The sequence below is a fragment of the Athene noctua genome, chromosome 4 (genome assembly GCF_965140245.1).
Source record: "Athene noctua chromosome 4, bAthNoc1.hap1.1, whole genome shotgun sequence".
NCBI classification, from domain to species: Eukaryota; Metazoa; Chordata; class Aves; order Strigiformes; family Strigidae; genus Athene; species Athene noctua.
This window is the reverse complement of record NC_134040.1, coordinates 31,203,140-31,225,705: the sequence shown is the minus strand read 5'-3', so window position 1 is coordinate 31,225,705 and position 22,566 is coordinate 31,203,140. Positions and strand designations below refer to the sequence as shown.

The following is a 22,566-nucleotide window of genomic DNA, read 5'->3' as shown; positions in this document are numbered from 1 at the left end:
CCAAAACCCTCCACCCCCAACAACAGTAAACAGATTTTCACAGACCATTAAAAGTAATTCGCTTTTAGCCAGTGGCAGGGCTGTAAGGTTTCATGCCCACAGGAGGATTTTGAACAAATTTATGAGCAAATGGAAGTTGAAAAGCACCTAAATTATGGTTTTCACTTCTGTAGAATACATATCTAAATGAACACACATTGCTACCAGAGGAAGCACCAAACAACTTCTCTTTCTCTCTCCCCTCCCTGAAAGCAGGGTTATTTTTAACCTCCTTAGGAAAAAAATGGGCATATCAACAGCACATCTGATTGAAAAATCATCATGTAATCTTTCACAAGGTAACTTTCCTGAAGCATTTCATCTTGGCCAACCACACGCAAACAAAGTACTTTGAATACTTCTATAGCCAAACTTGAAACCCATGACAGGTGATGACCTTGAAATGCTAAGAACCTGGCCATTAACAGCACAAAATAAAGGACAGTGTGGTGACAAACATGCTGTAAAAGCTTATTTCAGCTCCCATCTGCCCTCCCTATAGAGTAGAATGAATTAGAAATGTAAAAACAGAGGGCAAAGTTTGCTTTCTTTTTTGCAAACTGGCTTTGTACAACTTGAATGATTAGAGACAACAAACCATGACTTAACAAGGAAGACTGAAAGAATTTGGGTAAGATGATGGACAATGTGTATTTGGTTTAAGACAAGAAGTAACAGGCTGAAAAAGAAGCATGGGACATTCACATAAGCAATTAGGAAATGCTAAGTCAAAGGGTGTTCATCACTGAACAGAGAAGTTACTGGATGGTTTCTAGCTTAGAGTCAGGGTGTAGTTTTAACCTCATTTGATACTGCTGCCCAAGAAGCCCCCACAAACTAAAGGCTTTGAAGCATCAGTCTAGAACTGAGAACTGAGGATGGAGACTACTAACAAATAAAAAAGTAAACCATGTCTGAACAGAACCAAAGCATGACGTTTTGCACTCGAAGATACTTAAGATAAATGCTATGCACAGCTGTCACTCCTGAGCTCATGGAAGACCATGAAGTAGAAGAGCTCATCTAAATGTCCCTGCTCACAGCGGTTTAACTGACTGGTTTCCTCTCAGTCCACTTTTTCTCCATTATGGACAGAGCCAAGGTATCTTGACTATGCAGAAGGTATGGCTTCCCAAGAACAAAAAGACATTTTTGAAAATAGAAGAAAGGAACAAAGACCTGTTTCACTAACAGATGAAGTTGCAGGGAAGATCTTGGCTGGGGTAAGCAAAATTGTTGAGGTGCTCCCCTCCCATCTTCCATTCCCCTCTGGAAGGCAGACATCATGGTGAGAAGACATGTAAGGATTTGGTGGAGGGAATCCAGGCACAAACAAGGCTGCTCATGGTCATACTCTTTCCTTCACAGCTTTCCATTACAGATACATCTTGGATAGCACTTGCTTTCTGTGCATACCTTAGGTTTTCAACACAAGATGCAGTGGTGCTTATCACTGCTTGTGCCTGAAAAGACTTGAGATCAAAATCAAGAGATTTTTCTCTCTTATGTAGGTGTCTGAACTAGCTTCATCTTCACTAAACTTGCTTGGATAGGGACACAAACTGCTTCTATAGATACAACACAAACACTTTCTGCCAAAGCAGAAAGGTGAAAGAGGTAAGCGCCTACAGTATGTCCACACTGTGACATTCTTGGTCACAGAAGCATAGAAAATTTGGGTTTAGTGGACCCAAGGACGTAAGAGATAAACAGCTGCCACCACTTTATGTTCCATTTGGGACTGCACAGACTGAGGTTCTTGGTCGTGTTCTCTCTTCACACCCAGCTTTACAAGCAGAAAGCGTATGGGGTGCTTGTGGCAGTCCCACAAGCAGCTGAGCTCATGGTAGCATCTTCAAGGTGATGCAAGATGTCATTAAGCCACAGTGTACTGCAAAAAGATGGCCAACCTCACAAACAGTTTACTGCTAGGAACTTGTCAAAGTGAAGCTTGCACATTTTTCACACAATTAAGACAAATTAACAACACGTTGCATGAGGGCCACACAACTTCTCTGATGCTTTGGTAATCATGCTCCATGGGAGGGTTGCCTGCTATCCTGAGGTGAAGGAGTCAGTCACATAAGGGAAGGCACAAACCCATCTATGATCACAGCTGTCTGGGACAAGTACCATCAGGAAAACAGTCATGGTAGATAAAGACAATAATATAGGTAACACACATGCCAGATTTCCTTTAGTCATAGTATCCGAGAAACACAGAAGTTCAAGAAAACTCATCCGTGGTAGCTGCATGGCTATTTGGACAACTCAGGAGCGGTTAAAGGAGTACTCTTTAAATTGTGTGGCCACTATGTCAGGTGTCTTCCCTTGGGAACATACTGTTTGCTGTGCTGTGCTGGTATCTCCCTGTCTTGGGAGAACAACTTTGCAGTAACTCTCAAAGGACTGGCAGGGTTCAGAGGAGACTCTCTGAGACAACCCCTAATGGACAAGGACTGCTGTCTCCAAGAAAATGGATGCTATAGTACTTTTCTCCATCAACAGGGAAGAAAGACCACCAGCGCTATTTGAAGGAGAAGAAAAATAACTGTCTTTCTCAGAAAGGAAAAGGGAATGCCAGGAATGGTAAACTGTCAGCTTGAGGGCAGATCACAGATCAGGAGCCAACAAAAGAAGAGAAGGAATTCTTAAAAACACTGCGTAAAGAAGAAGGGTAATAACGGATTGTGTAAATGTGTCAAGAGTAAAGGCACTTTTTTTCCAGTCTGATACATTTCTGATCAGTCACGAGGTAGATCAGGAGCTGGAGGCAGAGGAATCATTGCTGCCTGCTGGCTTAAGCCTAAGAGCACAGTCTCAAAAAGCAAAATCCTTTAGCTAACTGCCTCAATAAATGAAGAGCTTGGGGCCAAACCTTACGTGACTCCATACTGATGGATGGCATGGAATTAAAAAGACATTTCTACATACTTCTTGCTTCCTCACAGCACAACTGACTCATACAACTAATTTAGGTCACTTGGCTACCTTCCAGAAAGAAAGGTGTATCTCAACACAAAAAACCACAAATGTAAAAAGAAACTCATTCATAACTTTGCTCTGGCAACAAAGGCCACTGCAAGCAAAGCTGGGAGTGAGCTTTCTTTCTACTGGACAGGGAAGACTTCTTCTATGAGACTGTGTTCTCCTTCTGTACCCCAAATTTGTCCCCTCCTCCAGCATTTACTGTCCTATTATTTTGGGAGTAGGAAAGTGGGGTGGAAAGCAAAAATAATGCCATCATTGATACTTACCTTTCACAAAAACATAAAAAGATGTGACAATAATCCCTTTGCTTTTGCATATATATTTGCCTATGTCTCTGACTGTTGCATTTTTGGTGTACCACTCTTTCTCATTGGAACTCCTTGCTTTTGCTGATGGGTCAGAGTTCTGGAAATTCCAAGTCACAGGTCCATCCTCATTGCATCTCAGCCTTAATTCCTCCCCTTTATTCACAACCAGCAAAGATTCTTCACGGGGCAGTGAACCACCTGGAAAAAAAAAAAAACAACCAACACAAAATACAATGCCTGTCAATACAACATTTTCTCTTTTTTTCTGCAACAAAATTGTCATTTATAGCTGTAAATATGCATTTAATATTTTGGGAGTTATTTCTTAAAAATACTAAGCCACTATGGCACCGTGCAATTCTACAGACACCTTCTGGGTTGCAAGACCTTTGGCAGACAGACCAAATATCCACTGCAGATGGAAATTAGCCTTTGAAAAACCATTTGAAACTAGTTTCAGAAGCACCAGTTTCTGCAATGGTTTGGATTTTGAATGGGAACAGACCCAAGCTATTTAAAAATTAAATTCAAGAACATATGAGCCTGATTCTACATGGCAGCACTTTTAATCATTCTTTGTCATTTACTCAGTATGTTGCCAAGAATTGAAGTTTCCTTGCTCAACAGTTATCTTTTTTTAACTGCTCTGTCATGTATTCAGAAGCTTGACTCACACTCTTATATTAGAAGTGTCCAGTTCAATGAAGACATCCGTACATGCTTTCCATAGTTGCTTATTTCTTTAGTTGAAGGGCTAATTTGTCATTTCTTACCTCCAAAAAAATTCCATGCCAATGCTACCAAATTAGTTTCACTGAGGCATCAATCTCCCAATCACCAAAGCTGCTCTAAATGACCTCTTAGCTTTTTTTTCATGGAATATGCCATAAAACAACTTTTTAAAAGTTCTCAGAAAATGAAGCTGTGTAAAATCAGCACCTTCAAGTCACAATTCCTGGCCACTTCCCAACTTACACTGCATACCTGGAGAAAGAAGCACATTCAGGCTTCTCTGCTCAGCGGTTAAGAAAAGTCAAGCAGGGGGGTGCTGCGTTAACACACCCCTGATGTGGAAGTCTTAGTGAACCTACAGAACGGGAGTTCACAGGTGAAAATGAAGATAAATTATTACTGCTATGGACCTACTTAAACATCGTGAGAAAATATGAAAATATCAAGGTGGTCCTGAAGGAACAAACTCTTCCCCTTTCAGAGTAGTTCTTCAGTCCTACAAGCAATCCTCAGCTTAGAATAACTGCTGTTACCTAATGTCCCTCTCATGTGAAGCACAGTTGTACAAGATTGTACAACATCCATATGTAGTAGCAGAGTCGTGCCACTGAAAATACTACTTGCATTCAAAAACACACTCTGCGGCTCCGTTCAGAGGCTGAATTTCCCTACCCACACAGATAACAACAGACGTTCAACCAAAACAATCGGATTAATTAGTTGGGATGAGGCTATATACTCCAGACTTAATTCACTCACCTCACAGATTCAGTTGTTCTTAAAGTATATACCGGATTAAGACCAGGTCAGGTAACTGCTCCTCTTCCTGACAAATCCACCATCGAGCAGGAAGCAAATGATGGTCAGACCACCTGCAGACTCTAACTAATTTGTTTGTGGTCTGGGTTTTAGAGAGCCCTTATTCTTTCCCCATCTCCCTCAGATTAAAATTTATTTACCAGTGCTCATCACAACAAGCAGTCATTTTTCCAGCATCACCAGAAATTTTCCAAATGATTTCCACTAACCTTGCATATAAGCTTCTGTGACCAAATGCATAAACCACCACAGAAATAGTAATTGCCAGAAAAAGGGAGAAAACCCCCACTTTTCACTTAAATTCTTCTACCTCAAAGTGCAGGTGTGAGCCTGAGCTGTGATACAGCAGCTCAAAAAAAGAGAGTGCAAGTTTAATGTCTCAGGTCCCGGCCAGCAGTGGTTCAGCAGGCAGGAGAACTGGAAAAATGCTTTGCCTTGGACACAGGGGTGCCTGACCGCAGGGAAGAGGCAAGGAGACCTCTGATTTGCACACCCCCTCAGATCAGTGCCAGCAACTTTTGGCACCTGAAAAGGCAGAGGGAAAAGACATCTCAGAAGGTCTAATGAAAGACCATAGAGGTCCTTCATGGGGACATCTTCAGAAGACTTCTCTGCTGCTTCCCACAGACCATAGGGTATTTCAAGTGACAAATGACATGAGCTGCATAAAACAGCAAAAGTGCAATGTGGTATGCCCACTCTGGCACTAGGTCCTCAGATCAGTCAGGGGAGGTTGGGAAAGTAGATCAGGACATTCTTCACTGGCATCACTCCCTGCCTGCGGCCAGCAAGGTCTCAGCCTGGGCTCTGCCAAGCGAGGTGGGCATGTGGCTGGGCTGTGACAGCCCCCACTGCCCACCCCTTGCCCCACCAGTGAGGAGAATGGCACCAGGCAGGTCACACAGCCCCAGCCATGGAGCAAACATCAACACGTCCCCACATCGCACCATGGGGCAGCCCTCTTCACCAGCACTAGGGGCGGTGCTGCTGGTGGCCTGGCCTCAGTTCCCAACGCCTGGCATGAAACAGGCAGCAGGGAGGAAGCCCACCAGCCCACTGGCAGCAGCCTCAGCGGCACCACTGCGATGGCATCGCTGACGGCTGGATGCCTCTGAAAGCACAAAGCCAACCAATGCAGCCCCTCCCAAAGCTCTCCTTTCAACAACAAAAACCCAAAGGGACACCTCAGCTACCTGAACAGAAATGACCTTGCAGCCAAAAGAAACTCCCCGTGCATAACCTACGCATGTGCATGGACAGGGGATGCTCCCTCCCCAGACTTTACTGCAGCCTTTGCATCTTGCACACGCTTTAGCAGAGACACATTCTCGGCTGCAGCAAGGGGTTACCTCATTCAAAGAGCCCCAGAGCTATGTGAGAACAAACTCATTTACTTGCCCCTGAGGAAGTGCCAAGCCAGCCTGGCTTGCTGAACTGCTCCTTCCACTTCTTTCCTGGGTATTTATGCAGCAAAATAACGACACACAGGATGACCGTAGGCTTCAAAATGCCCAGAAAAAAACAGTCTGTAATGTACTGCACAGCCAGTATCGGGCTTCGCCTCCCCAAACCTACCTAACCACCCAAACCTACGGCACAAAGGTGTGTAGTTCAAAGGTAGGGCATCATCAATGGGTTTGCAGAGGAAAGGGACACATTAGAGATAGCAGTGCATAAATTAACGTCGTAACTGACATACTAAATGAGTGTGGATCTGTCAAACCATGCACACCGCTGTGATGTGTGCAAATGCTGATGGGCACTGCAGCAAGAAACCCTACCCCTTCCAAAGACCGGCTCTTTAGTCCTACAAATAACCATTGCTCCACGCCTCTCTGATGCATAGCACAGTACTGCACAGTTGGACTGGATGTGTAATAGTCATGCCTGAGCTGGGGGGGAACACTTCTCAAATATCAACACCACTTGAATGCAAAAACACACTCTGCAGCTCCATTCAGAGGCTGAATTTCCCTACCCACACAGATAACAACAGACGTTCAACCAAAACAATCGGATTAATTAGTTGGGATGAGGCTATATACTCCAGACTTAATTCACTCACCTCACAGATTCAGTTGTTCTTAAAGTATATACCGGATTAAGACCAGGTCAGGTAACTGCTCCTCTTCCTGACAAATCCACCACAGAGTAGGAAACAAAGTATGGTCAGACCACCTGTAGAGCCTAATCACTTGGTTTGTGGTCTGAGTTTTGGAGGGAGCCTTCATTTACTCCCCATCTCTCTCAGATCCAGATTTATTTATCATTACTAAATCCAACAGGCAGTCTACCAGCACTTGTTATTCCAGCACCACCAGAAATTTTCCATGAGGTCCACTAATCCTCTACACAAACTCACATGACTGAAAACATAAACAAGCATCCCAGAAATAATAATAGCCAGAAAGATTAAGAAAAATATAATTTCCCATTTTTATGCAATGTTTATGACTCTTATCTACTCTTTCTCCTAGCACTCATTCTACCCATTCCAGTTAGGAGTTTAAAATTTTGCAACACTTACTATCAGGACTATCTACCAAGTTGTTGGAAAGATTTAAAGGTGGCAAACAACACAGCAGAGCACGACTCCATCCAGAGGCACAAGAAATCCATTACGTACCGGAGATGGGGGACAAAAGGCAAGAGGGAACAAGCATGCTGTGGCATCCACAACAAAAGCCATGATATTCCAGTTGAAACCAACACTCATATTTCGAGACAATCTTGCTACAGTTCCTTTTACACAGCCTACAAATTCTCAGCAAAATAAACTGAATTAATGCCTCATGCAAAGCATTCCCACAATGTAAAGGGTTTTTTTTGTTGCCTTCTGAAAATAATGTTTCTTCAAGCAAAGTATGGCAGTGTAGGACAAGAGGTTGTAAAGGACTATCGAATATGGTTGGTATTATGCACCTAAATATCGCCTGCCTTTAAAAAGGAAGAATTAAAACAGTGCTTAGAAAGATGGGAAAGACTCTGTTATCTTCTTTTTGGAGGAATAATTAAATAACAGAAATCTGAGAGTTTAACCAACAATTTGTAATCCAGTGTACTAATCCCCACAGCATGTGTCCATCTGCTATCTCTTGATCTTTACTCAGACTGCTAATGCCTCACATACAAGACTGCTCTATTTGTACTGCACCCAAGGCATGATGGGGCTCTTCCAGGCCCACTGTTGCTCTTGCATGCTCCAGTAACACCAATCATGAGCATGTAACCATAACACTAACACTAATAATTCGAGAAATGGTTGTGTTGGCAGGATATATGCCAAGCATGGTAAGAGATCTAAGTGCCAAACTCCATGGGATATGGCATTTGCTGTCTCCTCCCAGGGCTCCATGTTCACCCCAGGCAGGACCATGGCTCTACCAGTCACCAGCAGGACTGTAAACTCTCTGAGCAACAGGATGGAGGAACCATTATTTCTCCACTGAAGATTTCCAGGTGTGGGCGTTACTCTGTTAACTGACCCACACCTGGGCATACCTCTATCTCCTTACACCTTGGAAAAGAAGATGGACCACTACTATAATATTTGGCTGAGTGTCCCCACCTCTGAAGTATACCTGACCACAGGGACCCCACAGGACAAGGGGAAGAAACCCATCCTCTGCCCCCATGGCTGATCAGTGGAGGCAGATGATCACAGACGGTCACAGGCTTTGGATCCTGCTGTGAAACACCCCAACACTCCCCATAAACTGCATACCCAGAGCACCACATTGGGGTTTGGATGACCCTCTAGAGTTGGCCTCAAGGACAACCAGCAGGTAGTTATTATATGCTAAACAACATATGCTGATAATGGCAAATATTTAATAATTAACAATAAAAAAAATATTGCAAAGCTCAAGAGTTAGACAGCCCAAGATACATTTTAGATGTTCTAAATTTGTGTCCCACAGAGAAGAGCAACCTCCACTACCCTAGCTTCTCCTTGTAATATAACAAATCTGAGATACAAACTACAATGCTGGGATCACTTGTGAACAAGGCTGTGTAACTAAAAAAAGAAGCAGAATATATGAATATATTACAAGCAGCTTCCTAAGCCCTAAAAATGAAGGGAGAAGGAGGAAAGAGGGGGAGTACAGCAGTTGTGACTTCTGCATGAAGAAGGAACATCTGGAAAACCAGGCTGAAGGAATTAGAAAATGAAACAGCTCTAGATAATACTGATAGGAAATGCAGGTCAAATTGCAGGGATATGATTAAGGACAGCAGAATGTTCCTGTAACAATTAAGGGATGTGCAAACAACAAAAGCTTTGGATAACGAGTGCACCATCCTGCAAAAAAAATATGGTTTATGCTGGAGCTTTTCAGCCTCAACAACAACACTGCTGTAGCACGGAAAAGCACATCGGGTGCAAGTCCGTATCATGCTCACAAACAACTGGAAAACTGGTAGCAAACAACAGACGTGAGACTGGCATGGAATAAGATGAAGAGTCAAGCACTGTGGATTTTATTCCCAGCTCTGCCACAGATTTCCTGCACAACTTTAGGCCAACAGGTTAGTCCCTTTGTGGCTGTTTCCTCTTTCAACTCTTAACTAAACATTAAAAGGAAAAAGAAGTTTGTGGCAGCTCTGTAACACAACAGATTGCTTTCAAAGAAACAAAACCAAATCAAACCAAACCCCTTGTGCCTTATCCCACTCACTTCCACATTAAACTTATCTCAAACATCTCCCAAGACAGGGGCACAACACAGCCGCAGAGTACAGCCACAACCTGCTCCCATCCTGTACCAGTCTTTCTGCCAAGTCTGAGGGACTGGCAGTGACCTGCCCGCAGGTTCATTGCTACCCAGCAAGAGCAAATCCCCCTCCCTGCCTCTCCCAGACTGGGACACACTGTCAGGACATGGCAAGCTCCTCTTGAGCTTCTGCCTCTTCCCCCTGTGGTTGTCCATAACCTTCGTAGTCCCCATGTAAGCTGACAAACACCGCACAGAGAAAACAATGACCTGACCATGACCTGATCCTGACCATGATTTCTAAACCAGTTAACGTTTTTCTATGACAAATGCACTGAGGAGCTAAACTTCAAGGGACAAAATGTCCGTGACTTTCATGTAAGATTGTGGTGATTGGGTACAATTAGACTTTCTTTCAGTGCCTATTCATTCGGGGCACTGGGTTCATTTCAAGGGTTATCACACAGACCTCACCACATTTTTCAGTTTCTCATCTACAACAACATAAGAGAGCAGAAACAAGAGATATGTTTTATCAGTTAAAGTAGTGGCACTGTTGTAGATGCAATGGTCCACGGATATCAGCAAGACAGCTTGCAGGGAAGTAATATCCTCTTTCACCATACCCAGCACTGCTGGAAAAATGAACATGTTTTCAGACACACAAGTCTCCCACAGATCTGAACGAAAACCAGAAGCTAAAACATCTCTTTCACACAAGTGCAGAAGTCCTAGCCAGAAGCCTGCCCAGTCTTCCTTACAGTATTATGGTCTAATTGAAGAGTACTGCCTTTCCAACTCTGTCTCTTATTTGTTAAAGCAACTATGACACTTGACATATGCTACGATGGAGATTAATTTAAGACCTTTTCAATTATATTTTCTTTGTCCTGCCATTTCATGCCCCAAGGAAACAAAGTGCCAAACTTGCATGTTAATCACACTGAAAAAACTTTATACATCATAGTAAATTAAAATCTCCCAGATTTTTCGAAGGAGAGATGCTATCATATGCTTACTTGTTTTGTTCCACTTCACTAAACAGACACTCTCCCTTATGCTAGATGAAAAGTTTAGCAATGGCAAATGTCAATTTTAAATGATTTGATCTGAAAGCTACATCAGATCCCATTTCAGCTAGGCTGCGGGGGAAAAGAAGGCTAGCAGTATAGTCTCTTACTTCACAAAAGAAACAATCCACACCAACACCCATGCTAATGTCTTCTTCAAAGACACAGACCAAAAAAGACCAAAGATGTGATTGTCCCCTGCAAGCGTCACTGACTCTTAGCATATATGAATGCCACAAACCCTTGCTGATAGAAATGATGACTGGCTCCTCCGTCCCAACTTCATTTCAGAGACTGAAAAATAATTTGTCACCAGGCATGTATTACAGGGTCTTGACTGATTAAGCTTCCCTGAAGAACTAAATGGTTTGTTTCTAACCCATGTAACAGAGTCAGTGCTATCTGCTGACCAACAGACTCTTCAACACCATGTTTCCCAAGCAGAAATGCAGAGCTCCTGCACTTGTGCTTGCTCTGAAGTTTTCAATCCTCAGAGGGTGTACGTTACTAAGCAGAAAACCAAGGGAGAGAATTAGTGGGGGCTTTAACATTTACCCAGCTGCATGAGAGTAACCACTGCTTTCTCTCCCATCCTTCCCCCCCTGCAGACCCTTCACCCTGCACGGGAAGGGGGCAGAGGAAGGGCACTGCAGAGGCCAGAAGGCAGGAGCTTGACAGCCCAGCACTCAGGCACAGCCAAACCAACTCCATCTGCAGGCAGCATAAAGGAGAAACGGGTATCCCCCAACACAAAGAGCAAGTGTAGAGTCAGACAGCTGATTCCAACCCATGTCAAACCCAAGAGAGGAAGTGGAAGGAGGCTGGAACAAAGGTTGTCTTTATCTTCTGTGGAGGCATGAGCATTGGGAACCACAGAGGCAGCTGGACCTTGGCTGTGGCTGAGACACCCCTCCTCTGCAGTGACACGCCTCGGGAAGCTTTCAGCTCCAAGGTTTGGAATCGCTCCTACCTGAACCTGCCTCACAACACACCTCACACCCTGGGGAGAGCACTCCACAGGACAAGTAAAGGCACTTGGTGCTTACCCCTTGCAGAGAAAACACCTCAGGGGACTGAAGAGACACCCAACTACACCTGAGAAGAGGTTATGCACCTCTCCAATCGAGATGTGGCTAATCAGAAACAGCCAGCACCAGAGGCAGGTGCCAAGCAGACAAAGCCAGTCAGCTCTCCAGCCCCCACACATCCCACTCTCCCAGACATTTACAGGATTTTCAGGCAGGACAAGCGTGAACACCTGGGCTGATCCCCAGATTGTGGGTAGAAGCCTGCAGAGGCTCTTACAGCAGCAATGTAGCTAATCATACTTTGCTTCCTTATCAGAAGCAGGCTTAGCAAAGCAGATTCTGCACATGACTCCACAACATGTGAGACTTGCCCTATACATGCAAACGCAATGCTCCCTCAAGGCAGGGGGCTGGGGGAAGTAACTGCACCTTCCAGAGACAGAGATGTACCATCTTCTTGCCACAGTCGCTTTGTCTTCCCGTGCTGGGGTGAGGAAACTCCAGCCATGCAAAGAGGCCACTTTTCCTGCCTATCAAGCAGCTTGCCCTTTCTGACTGGCATGCCCCGCTCTGCTAATACAGCTAATAGAGGAATTTGTAAAAGGCAGATGTGTAGCTTAATATCATTCTAGTTTAGCATGCATAGTAAATGGCTACAGCAGGATCAGACGCCATACTTCCTTTCCATGCCTGGGTATGATACCTTTCTGAATCCTTTTTCTGGGAAGTCAAGGCTTTGGGGCTTTTTCTGTTGTTTGGGGGGTCTGGGTTTGTTTTTGAAGGAGCGCCACATTTACAATAGCAGTCCAGTCACTCATCTTGAAGCACCATGAGCAACAACCTATTCTAGACAATTAATTAATTTTATTACAGCACGTTGACACACTATGGTCCCTTATACCTAAACTTCCCACGACAGAAGGAATCTACAGGCAATGGACAAAACCAAACCCAAAGCATGACTGACCTATCAGATTTCTTTAAACTTGAATGGTCTAAACTTGAAACAACTACCTGCTAATTCTTATTCAAAGCAAAATACATAGGACAGATAAGTATCTATGTATGTAGGCACACAAGCAGAATTTGCAAAAAAAAAAAAGAGCAACTGTTTGCCACAACACTTGTCAGCATTAAGATTTATACATTTAGACTGATCCTTACTTCTACTGAATTATTGCCTTCTTTCCTCATTTCCAAAATTACTTATTAACCAGCTGTTCCCACAGTTAGTTTTATCAGCTGTTAGACACAAAAAATAAACAAATTATGAAGTATGGAGAATGATTAGAAGGAATGGAAAAGAGCACTAATGCATAGCATATTCAAATTCAGCTGTCATTCAGCCAGTCTATTCCTTTAATGGCTTTTTCTTCTCACTTCTCTTTGCTGACATTGACATTAAAAGGTGCAGCATCTTTCAACTTCCATTTTGAATGAATGTTCCTTGTAATGAGCAACAGGGGCTTGAAAGCGTGTTTTCAGAAATGCAGTGAAAAGGTAGTTTTAATGAAGAGAAATGAGAAAACTGGAGAACAGTGAATTGTTTTGCAATCTGAATTAATGCCTATCTGGAAAAGGCTCAACTGAGGAAGGAGATGTAAGACTTTTGGCAATGCGAATTCTAATTATTTCAAGTCTTGGCAGTAATTTTATCAAACAGTAGCAATTTCATTAAAAGGTGCACTGGTAATTATCTACATAAGGCCTCCAGAGGGGAAAATATACCAATAATTGCATAATTACGTTATCATTGCTCTTATGATGGACCACATTAAATACCACAAAGAGGAACACTGCTTTTTACTTTCTCTAGATATTTAGTTCAGTACTTTTTCCTAGAAGATTACAGCAATAAACAAGACTTTCAGATTAATAAATATGTTCACCAAATTTGCACAAGACATAGCTATCTTTTATGTCCACATTACTTTGTATTCTCTTTTCCTTCACTGAAAGAATTGATAGATTCATGAGAAAAATGCTGGGTTTAGTAATAAGATAGCTAAAGTATTTACATAGCTTTATTACTGAAATACAGGTCATTGCATCACATCATGCATCCACAGGGCACACAGATCCATTTAAAAAGCAGGGTTTGGAGTATTTACATATTTGTCCATTTAAATTATCTATTCACTGATTTTTAATAAGCCTGCAATAAGTTAGATTTCCCTTGTTTAACTAGCACACAAACTTTGCTACTAAGACATTGGTAAAAAATTCTTGCAGAAGCATTGTTTTACAGACAATACCAAATCTAATAAACATATTTTTAATGAGGGACCCAGTATTAGAGAATTATCTTTGCACATGCCTCCTGAAACTGTGACTAGGACAACTTCTGGAAGATTCATCAGCACGTTCTTCAGAACCTCCCAGGGTGAACACATCTCACCTCAGGTAATCATGCTAACAACCAGCAAGATTTGTCACTGATGTTGTCTTGAAGTGCCTTGAATACAGAGATTTGGATATAATTCTGACAATCCAGTTTCACTTCCCCAGCCTTCTGGCAAGGAGATACATAACTCAGCTGTCGAAATTAATTTCCAATGTAAGCAGAAGTCCCACTTGCATTTTTTGCTTGTACTTTACTTCCTAGTTCAGTAATAAGCCCTGTCACAAATTGCATATACATGGCATATATATAGCTAGCTGCTTATTGAAAAAGTGGTCCTCCTTCCTACCGCAGGAGACACACACAAGAGGGCACCGCACTGTGAGCACAGTCTGAGTACTTGCCTACACAGGGAATCCCATTTCAGCATCATTTCTGATGTCATCTAGTTTGTGGGAGTATACCAGAAATACAACGTTTACTTCTGCTCCATTTGACCTCTTCTATTGTGCTGCATACCTCAAATCCTAGGTATGATGATATTAGCATTCCTGCAAAGTCAGCAGTTTTACGTATAATACCTGGAAGTCACACATGCTATGGAATAGGAAACTTTAACAGCTTGTGTTACAATGAACACTACTGAGAGGAAGCTTTTATTTTGTTGAAGATAACATAATTTCGTTAAAAAGTTAGGCTCATCCAGGCATAGAAAGCACTTCTATGCTATATAAAATAGCAAACAAAGAGTTAGGCAGCAAAAGTAAAGAAAAGAATCAGGTAGTCACTGAGCAGCAGAAAACAAATGCCTCAGTACCAGATCTTAGTGCAGAAGAGCATCTAAGGCATACGAACGGAACTACTTCAGGTAAAAATACCCTATTAAACGGCGTATTTAATACTATATTAAAAGTTAAAATAGCATTTTTATAATGCACATTTTCCTTTTAAAATGCAAAAAATATCCAACAGTAATTTTGAAAATACAACATATATTTAAATTTACAACTCTTCTAATCATTAAAAAAAATTAAAGACAAAAAAATTATTCAAGCCGTTTATTTGCTGCCAACATTTTAAAGATAATCAAAGTACTGAATTCATGGAAGTCAGTCGCTGAGCACCTACAGGCAGGTTGTGCTGCAGCAATAAAGCAGCCTTTGGCATCTGGACTTTCCTAGCAGGTGCAGAGAAAATATTTTCTTTATTTCGGTTCATGCAATACAACTCAATTAAGCCACCAGTCCATTCAAAGGGGAGCTACTGATCAGGAGTTGAAAAAAAACCATGAATGTTTCTTTCCATTGCCATTCTAAGAATAAAAAGAGGAGATGGACTAGTTATAAAATTTTACAGCATAGTGATTAGAAACCACCAGTTTTGACTACAGATAGGCCTTTCAGACATTAATTCTTTATTTCAAAACATTTCTCAATGAGTTTTTTCTTCTGAATTGGCTGGCTTCTATGTGCTGCTATTTATCTAACGGAAGAACATTTCAGAATTCTTGTTTCCTTCATTGTAATCGATGCAAATCATCAGTAAAAAAATCAATTATCTAACACAAGAAACATCAACACTTTCTATTTTTATATTAAAACATACACATGAAGAATCAGAATAAGTATATATCAAACAAGACACATAATTGCTTAAATACAGGCACAGTGATTAATCAAAGTAAGTATAACATTAAGTGCAAAGGCTATATTTAATTAAAACTCTATCTCAATGGTAATAAAGGAGGTTAAACCTTTCTTTACAAAATGATTAAGTACAAATACAAAACAGTTAAAATAAGACTTACTGTTAGCTGATTTAAATCATAATTAAAATCAGCTTTACAATGCTTTGAATCAAATTGAAACACATCGTATATGGGGAGCTGACTATTTTGTTAAACCTGGGAGCACTGGGTTTCTTATCTGCAGTCAAATGTCAATTTTACACATTGCATCTGGAGGAAATGCAAACAAGTTGGAGAGGGTTGAGAACAAAAGGAGGAGGAGTAGTTACGAAAGATGCACCAAAAGAAAAGACTGAAAAAGGTTTATCATAGCAAAGAGAAGGCAAAGATGTTATATTAATTGTCAGCGTGTAAAATGTCATTATGACGAGGATAGTGATCAGCAGTTCACTATATCCATGAGAGCAGAAAAAAAAAAAAGATGGAATTAAGCAACCAGCAAGGGACATTACATTAGATATCAGAGAAGCTTTTTACCTTTAACAACTAGTTATCTACTAGAAGAAATGGGTGGTAGACTCTATACCGCAAGTCTGCCTCAGAGCAGGTTAGACCAAAGTCTAATCTGAGAAGATCTGCTCCATCTGACGCTGGGGTACACCAGATAACCTCTGCGGATCTCCTCCAGCCTTACTCTTACAGTTCTGTGGGAGCTTCCCAAGACTTGCTGTGTCTCTTAGAAACCCAGCTGCAGGAGGCAGGTGAATGTGTGAGAAAAGTCAGATTTCATTCAGCAAAGAATGACGTTTCCAGTCCTGAGGGCTGCAGACAAAACCTTCAACATGTGACATCAGTGCAGCTATTAACTCCTGAACAAAAAACAGATTAAGAGAGCCAAGAGCAAATTTTTAATCTCATGATACCCTTCAGCAGGAACCTAGTTCTGAATGGCCTAGGTGTGTGAACAAAAACACAGCTCATTGGGACCTTCCCTCCCGCCCTTAAACACGCAGGCTCTGCATGACAGGTTATAACCAACAAGTTCCATTTCTTTTTCCTGTGTGTCTTTTGCACAAAGCCTTTCTTTAAAAGAAGTCCACTTCATCTCATGAGGAGCAATTCACCCAGCATGAGCAGAGGAGCACTGCTTAGCTTAAAACAGTTACTGATGGGAAAAGAAAGAAGATGCAGGACTAACCTGGCATTTGACAGGCTTCCAAAGAACCTGTAAGACATGCATCTCTCTGACTTCCAAATTTCCCTGCCACAGTTTTCATCTTTCCTTAACTTATATCAATCCATGCATGCTCTTTATCACTTAGATTTACAACTGTCAGTGCCTAGTTGACCAGCGAATTCTTCTCTGTATCAGATATTTAATGATTATGTTACATGATTACAGACTCATCTGTCAAGATGACAGTTAAAATCATAGACGTTTAATGCTGTCACCTCCCCAGTGACAAAAGCCCCCGTAGCTGATAATGTTACTAAATGATACTTAATTTTAGTTGCAATTTCCAGGAATGATCCCTATGGAGCAGCCCAGGAGTCGCATAGCATGGTAACAACATTAGAAACTTCTCTGTTGTTTGCATGCCTGTTTGGTGTTAAAGATAATATAACCAAGAGCTTTGCATACTTAAAAAAAAAAAAAAAAATCGGTTGCAACCTGGAAAAGATCATTAAAAATCCATTTAAAGGTATATCTGAAAACCTATGTTTTCAGAATAAATTAATATAATCCCCAGGAGTAAATTCACTGAGAGATTAACATTTACTGTGCTTTCTAACTGGTATACTGCAGAAAACAGAAGTCACGTTCTCCCTTCAAACACAGATGTTTACACTGCCCTTATGCTTTTATCACTAACGGCAGCAATCTTGGCCAGTGGACAAACAATACTCTTCGGTTGCCATTAGGTCTGGCAACCAGCCACAGAGACTGCTCATACACATAAAATTACATTCATTTGTGACTGCTTACAGAAATCATTGTCAAAGAGGGTCCTTTTCAAAAAAGTTCTTCTAGTTTCCTAAAAGTCACTGAAAAAGCCAAGCACAATACCTCTGCAGTAAAAAAAATACAGAAGAGCAGTAATTATTTTAAAATTCCTTTTATGCCAAATCCTAGCAATTGGTATGTGCATTTTCTGCATTTTCTTCAGATTTTCTAAAATAAATGTCCAAAAGATGCAATACTGAAATCTGGATCACAGCTTTGAAATCTGGATCACAACTTTTATTAGATGCCTTTAGTACCAGCTCTCCTCTTTCAACAAAGGTTACAATGAACACCTTAAGCTCTATTAAGGCTGAAGAGCCTCAACCAGGGGAGTTGAGATTCTGAAGGACAGAAACCAATTTCAAGTTGTTTCGTGCGCAAGGGAATATTCAGAAGGACACTGAGAAATTACAAAAAGGCAAAGTTTTATATGTAAAGTGAGAGCATACTTACAGTAAATGCAATGCATTAGGATATTAGACCTCATTTCCTCTAGCCATTCTCTGAACAGCTGAAAGAGACTTAAGGAAATGAGTCAAAATCCTGGAAGATGTTTGTACTAGATGAAAAAGAAAACAACATCTGTAAAATCATGTGTCACATACATACAGCAAGACAATGTGCAACGCTTGATCTCTGCAATGGCATTCATCTTCATGGACAGAGAGAAAAAGCTGAAAAGTGGCTTAATCTTGAGCAATTACTGCCTCTCTTCTACAAGATTGATATGAGATTAGATTACTTGTCATGTATTGTAGATAAACGTGTATGTTGTCGAAACTCTTTGATGTTGTGTGGTTCTTGTTTCATCCACAATTTGTTATTCCTTACCTTCAGATTACACCAGAGGGTTTACTCGAAGTTCGGGCTAGAAAGCAGCTTGCCTTCAAACCCCGAATGCGTAGTATTTGGTTTTTAGTTTGACAGTTCCAAATACACCCTAAAAATCTTTTTAATAGCTTGCACTAACAATGAATTACAATTCAAACAGAAATCCAAAGAATACAGAGGTATCATTCAAGTCTCTCACAACAAACCAGAGAGAGAAGAGGACAAGTTTCATTATAAGAAACCCCTACCAACAGGAACATGACTCAGATGTTCTCCTAAAACCTGTCCTAGCTCATGTTTACACGTGCTAAAGACATCCTTTCTGATTCCACCTGTGTCCTGGTACAACATGTCCCTTCTGGAGGTGACTCAGGATCCCTGAATCAATTCAGGGACCTGCAAAGAAGGTCTGTTTACTGTTTGGACAATCAATGACAGGTTTCTGAGAGAGCTGAAGAAAGGTGGAAAGCATACAGAGAACCTAACAGTACTACAGCTACAGTCATCTGTCAAGGAGAGGCTCTCTCTTGCAAAATGAGCACATGAAAATGCCTCCAGTCTCTATGAATGGTACTTAAACGGGATGCAAATGTAAGTCTCACTTCTTGCCAAATTTATCACATTCTTTATTATAAAGCCTGAAGATAAATCACTTATGCACTTGCTGGGAGAGGGTTCCCAGTTGTAACAGAAGGAAAAAGAGTCGAGTATTGAGCAATCTTTGACATTTCCATTCTGCTCCTGGCAGTGGCCTTGGGCCACGTTTCTGAACAGGAGAATTCGCACTGCTGAAGGCGAGGGAAGAAAAGGAGGAGAGAGACGAAATGGCAATCGGGGAGTAGGAAGGGCAGGATACTCATATGGTTTGAGGGGGTCAAGGCAGCAACTGAGTGACAGCAATCACAATCCTTATCAAGTTTATCTTCCTCCTTCAAGTCTCCTCCCTCAAGGCTGACAGGTAGCAGGAAGCATCATGAAAACACATTCTTCCCTCTGGGCACAGGGAGAGCCTCCTATTACTCTGCAGCTGACTAAAAAATAAAGGCTGTATTGATGGATGCTGAAAGGAACCACATCCAGTCTTCCATGACCACGGGATAGAAATGCCACAAACACTGGCAGAGTACTGGGGGGTGGGGTACAGGGCAAGCCTTGGGGGAGGACAGGCGAAGCACAGAGAAAAGATCATTCCAGAATATTGCAGAAAACAAGAACTAGGCAATCCCCAAATGTAAGGAAAAGTGGAAGCATATGTTAGGAGGCAAGAAAAACAATACTTAGGAAGGGGCTGTAGACAGAAGAGATGAATGGTTTACCCTCCAAGAAGCTACATTAAGCTCTGTTTTCTACATCCTCCTTCCCTATTTGCAAAACAAATGAAGAAGCTCTTGACTAAAGGCCAAAGAAAGATACTTAATATAAATCTGTATACCGATAAACAACAGGATAGGTCTCAATAGGGACCATGAGAGATCACCCAGTCCAAGCATCTGCACTGAGGCAAACCCAAAAGTAATCCAAGGTCATGCCAGCTCCAGAGCTATCCAGCAGAGCAGATCAGCTCCATCCTGCCTGACACTTCTTACGTCCCCTGTGCCCCTGCCAGGAAAGAGCCATCACTCTCGTACACACTCCCACACAAAACTAGCGCTGAATATTCTACATCTGTGCAATACAGAGATGATGCGCCTAACGTCTCCAAAGACAGTTCTCTTTTACAATGACAAGTCATTTATGCCCACTGCACAGCGTATTTTTGCCTATACCGGTTTGTCTCATGTGCACTTGAGGTGAAATGTCTTCCACAAGTGTCTGATCCCTGAATCAGAGGACGGATCATGAGAAAGGTTCCTTCCTTGCCTCTCCAGCACTCTGAAGCCTGCATCCCATGCTTTCCAGGAGATGCTGCCAGTCTGACCTGTTTCTCAAGCTTTCTTTAAGGACAGTCTTCATCCATATGAACCGCATATGGATGTGCTTCATGTAAGCCCATCTTTCAAGCGCAGGCAAGAAATAATACATGAAGAAAGTTGGTGGGTGTTAATAAATTCAACTTTTTAATTTTTATTTATTTCAAGGAATAACTCATTGGTAGTAGACTTTCCCACCCCTGTGGCCACAGCACTAGTACTCTGCAGACGTATATGGGTATTTCTAAATAGGAAAGTCCAGATTTTCAGATACCACACTCTAGTTCAGATTACCAATAAACAAAAGGGACCAAACCCAACAAGTTACCCAAACAAAACCGTTCCTGAATCAACTGCTGCCCCCTCTCACATCCCAAAGTAAAGCGCCCGCAGTGAAGAAGCGTGAGTTGTCCCTACTGTTAGCTCCTGGTATTTTGGTTTGATGTGCTCCCCGCAGCGGGGGCGGAGGGCAGCGGAGCCCTCCGCGGTTGCGTTGGCACAGGCTGCTCCGCAGGGCTCCCCTCCGCCGGCGGCAGCCCGCGTTACGCACCCAGCGCTGCGCATCGAGTCCCCAGCTTCCCCTTGGGCAAGCAGCAAAATAACCTTCCACGTTATCCGCTTTCATACTCCGGTGCGCGGGGCCAAATCCCTCCCTGGGCGCAACTGCTCGACCACCAGCAGCGACCTCCTTGCAGCACCTTCCTCTGCAGAGCCCCAAACGCCTCCTGAGCCTACGAACCGCGCAACGACCTGCGCGGCGGCTCCGAAAGCCATGTGCAAAGTTGCTCCGCGCTGCAGCCAGGTGCAGTATTTAAAATCACTAGCCCCGTGAGGTTAGGCAAGGAAAGCCCCTTCTGTTAAGGAGGCGGAAGGGAACCTTCGAATTTACACCCGACACGCCGAAGTTCTAGCGCTGCCAGACCTCCCGAAGACCTGGGGGGGCACTGCTTGCCCCCCTCTTTAAGGCGGAGGGTCCACAGTGCCAGAGCAGACGCGCTCTGACGCCTTGTCCCGCAGGGAGCCGTCTGCTCGGCTCCTCCCGCCGGCGGGCACCCACCCGCCGGGGCACCCACCCTCCCGCCGGGGCGCAGCGGGGCACCGGGCCGACCAGCCCGCGCCCCGCCCCGGGAGGCTTCACCTATGCAGGGGAGCGCTGGACACCTGACGGCGGCGGCTCCTTCCCTGCCTATTGTTCAACGATCACTTAACCCCAGGGACATTTTGTACTGATCACCACATAGTTTATTGTCAAAACAGCCCGGCCCGGGGAGACTGGGGGGAGCTCCCTGCCGGCCTCCCTCCCAGCCCCGGATAACCGCGCACTACAAACAAAGGACTTTTTTTTTATTATTATTTTTCTCCCCCCGGCGAGGCGTCCCGCAAAGGCGGCGCGGGGCGATGCCAGAGCAAACCTCGGGCTGCCACCGCCGCCACCCCCGGCACGGCGCTGCCCCCGTGGAAGGGGCCGCCGGCGCCGAAGTTTTCCCCGCAGCCGCCCCCGCTTGCCCCGTCCCCGCCGCCCCGCGGGGCTCCGCGCTCTCCCACGCCCGCGGCTCCCACCTGCGGGGAAGAGGCTCAGCAGCAGCACGACGTGCGCCAGCTCCCAGGCGAGGTACGCGCCCTCCATGCCGCCGCCGCCGCCACCCCCCGAGCCCGGCGCGGCTGCCGCTCGCACCGCCCGCCGCGCAAAGATGCCCGAGCCCCCGCGGGAGGACTGCGGAGTACAGCCGGCCCCGCCGCGCCGCCGCCGGCTCCGCCTCCGCCGCCCGCCCCGCGCAGCGCCGCGCCGCGCTGCCCCCCGCGGCGCCCTCCGCGCCCCCGCCCCGCCCCGCCGCCACAGGGCTGGGCGCAGGTGAGGAGCTCCCTCCCCACTCCCCCCGGGCAAGGGGAGCGTCCTAATTTACCTCGGTGGGGCTCACCATAAAGACCCCAAAGAGCCCCCCAAAATAAAATTATTTTAAAAAAGAAAAACCTCGGTGGCCGAATGTGCGCACAGTGCGGTCGTGGGGGAGAGGTCGCCCTCCTCGCGGGGTAGCTGCGAGAAGAAAGGTCGGGGCTGTGGGGGCGGGTAGGCCCAGGGAGCAGCGTGG

General features: G+C 43.8%; 1 protein-coding gene across 1 annotated transcript in view; it reads right to left on the bottom strand.

Moving 5' to 3' along the window:
• The window catches only part of KIT (KIT proto-oncogene, receptor tyrosine kinase), a 56,178-nt gene extending 34,036 nt beyond the window's left edge, over positions 1–22,142 (bottom strand). The window contains exons 1-2 of the mRNA XM_074904831.1: positions 22,037–22,142; positions 3,297–3,536 (exon numbers count right to left, since the gene is read on the bottom strand). Of these exons, the coding sequence (XP_074760932.1) occupies positions 3,297–3,536; positions 22,037–22,103 (307 nt within the window). The 5' untranslated portion in view covers positions 22,104–22,142. The remainder of the gene's footprint in view (positions 1–3,296; positions 3,537–22,036) is intronic.
• Positions 22,143–22,566: the final 424 nt, after the last annotated feature.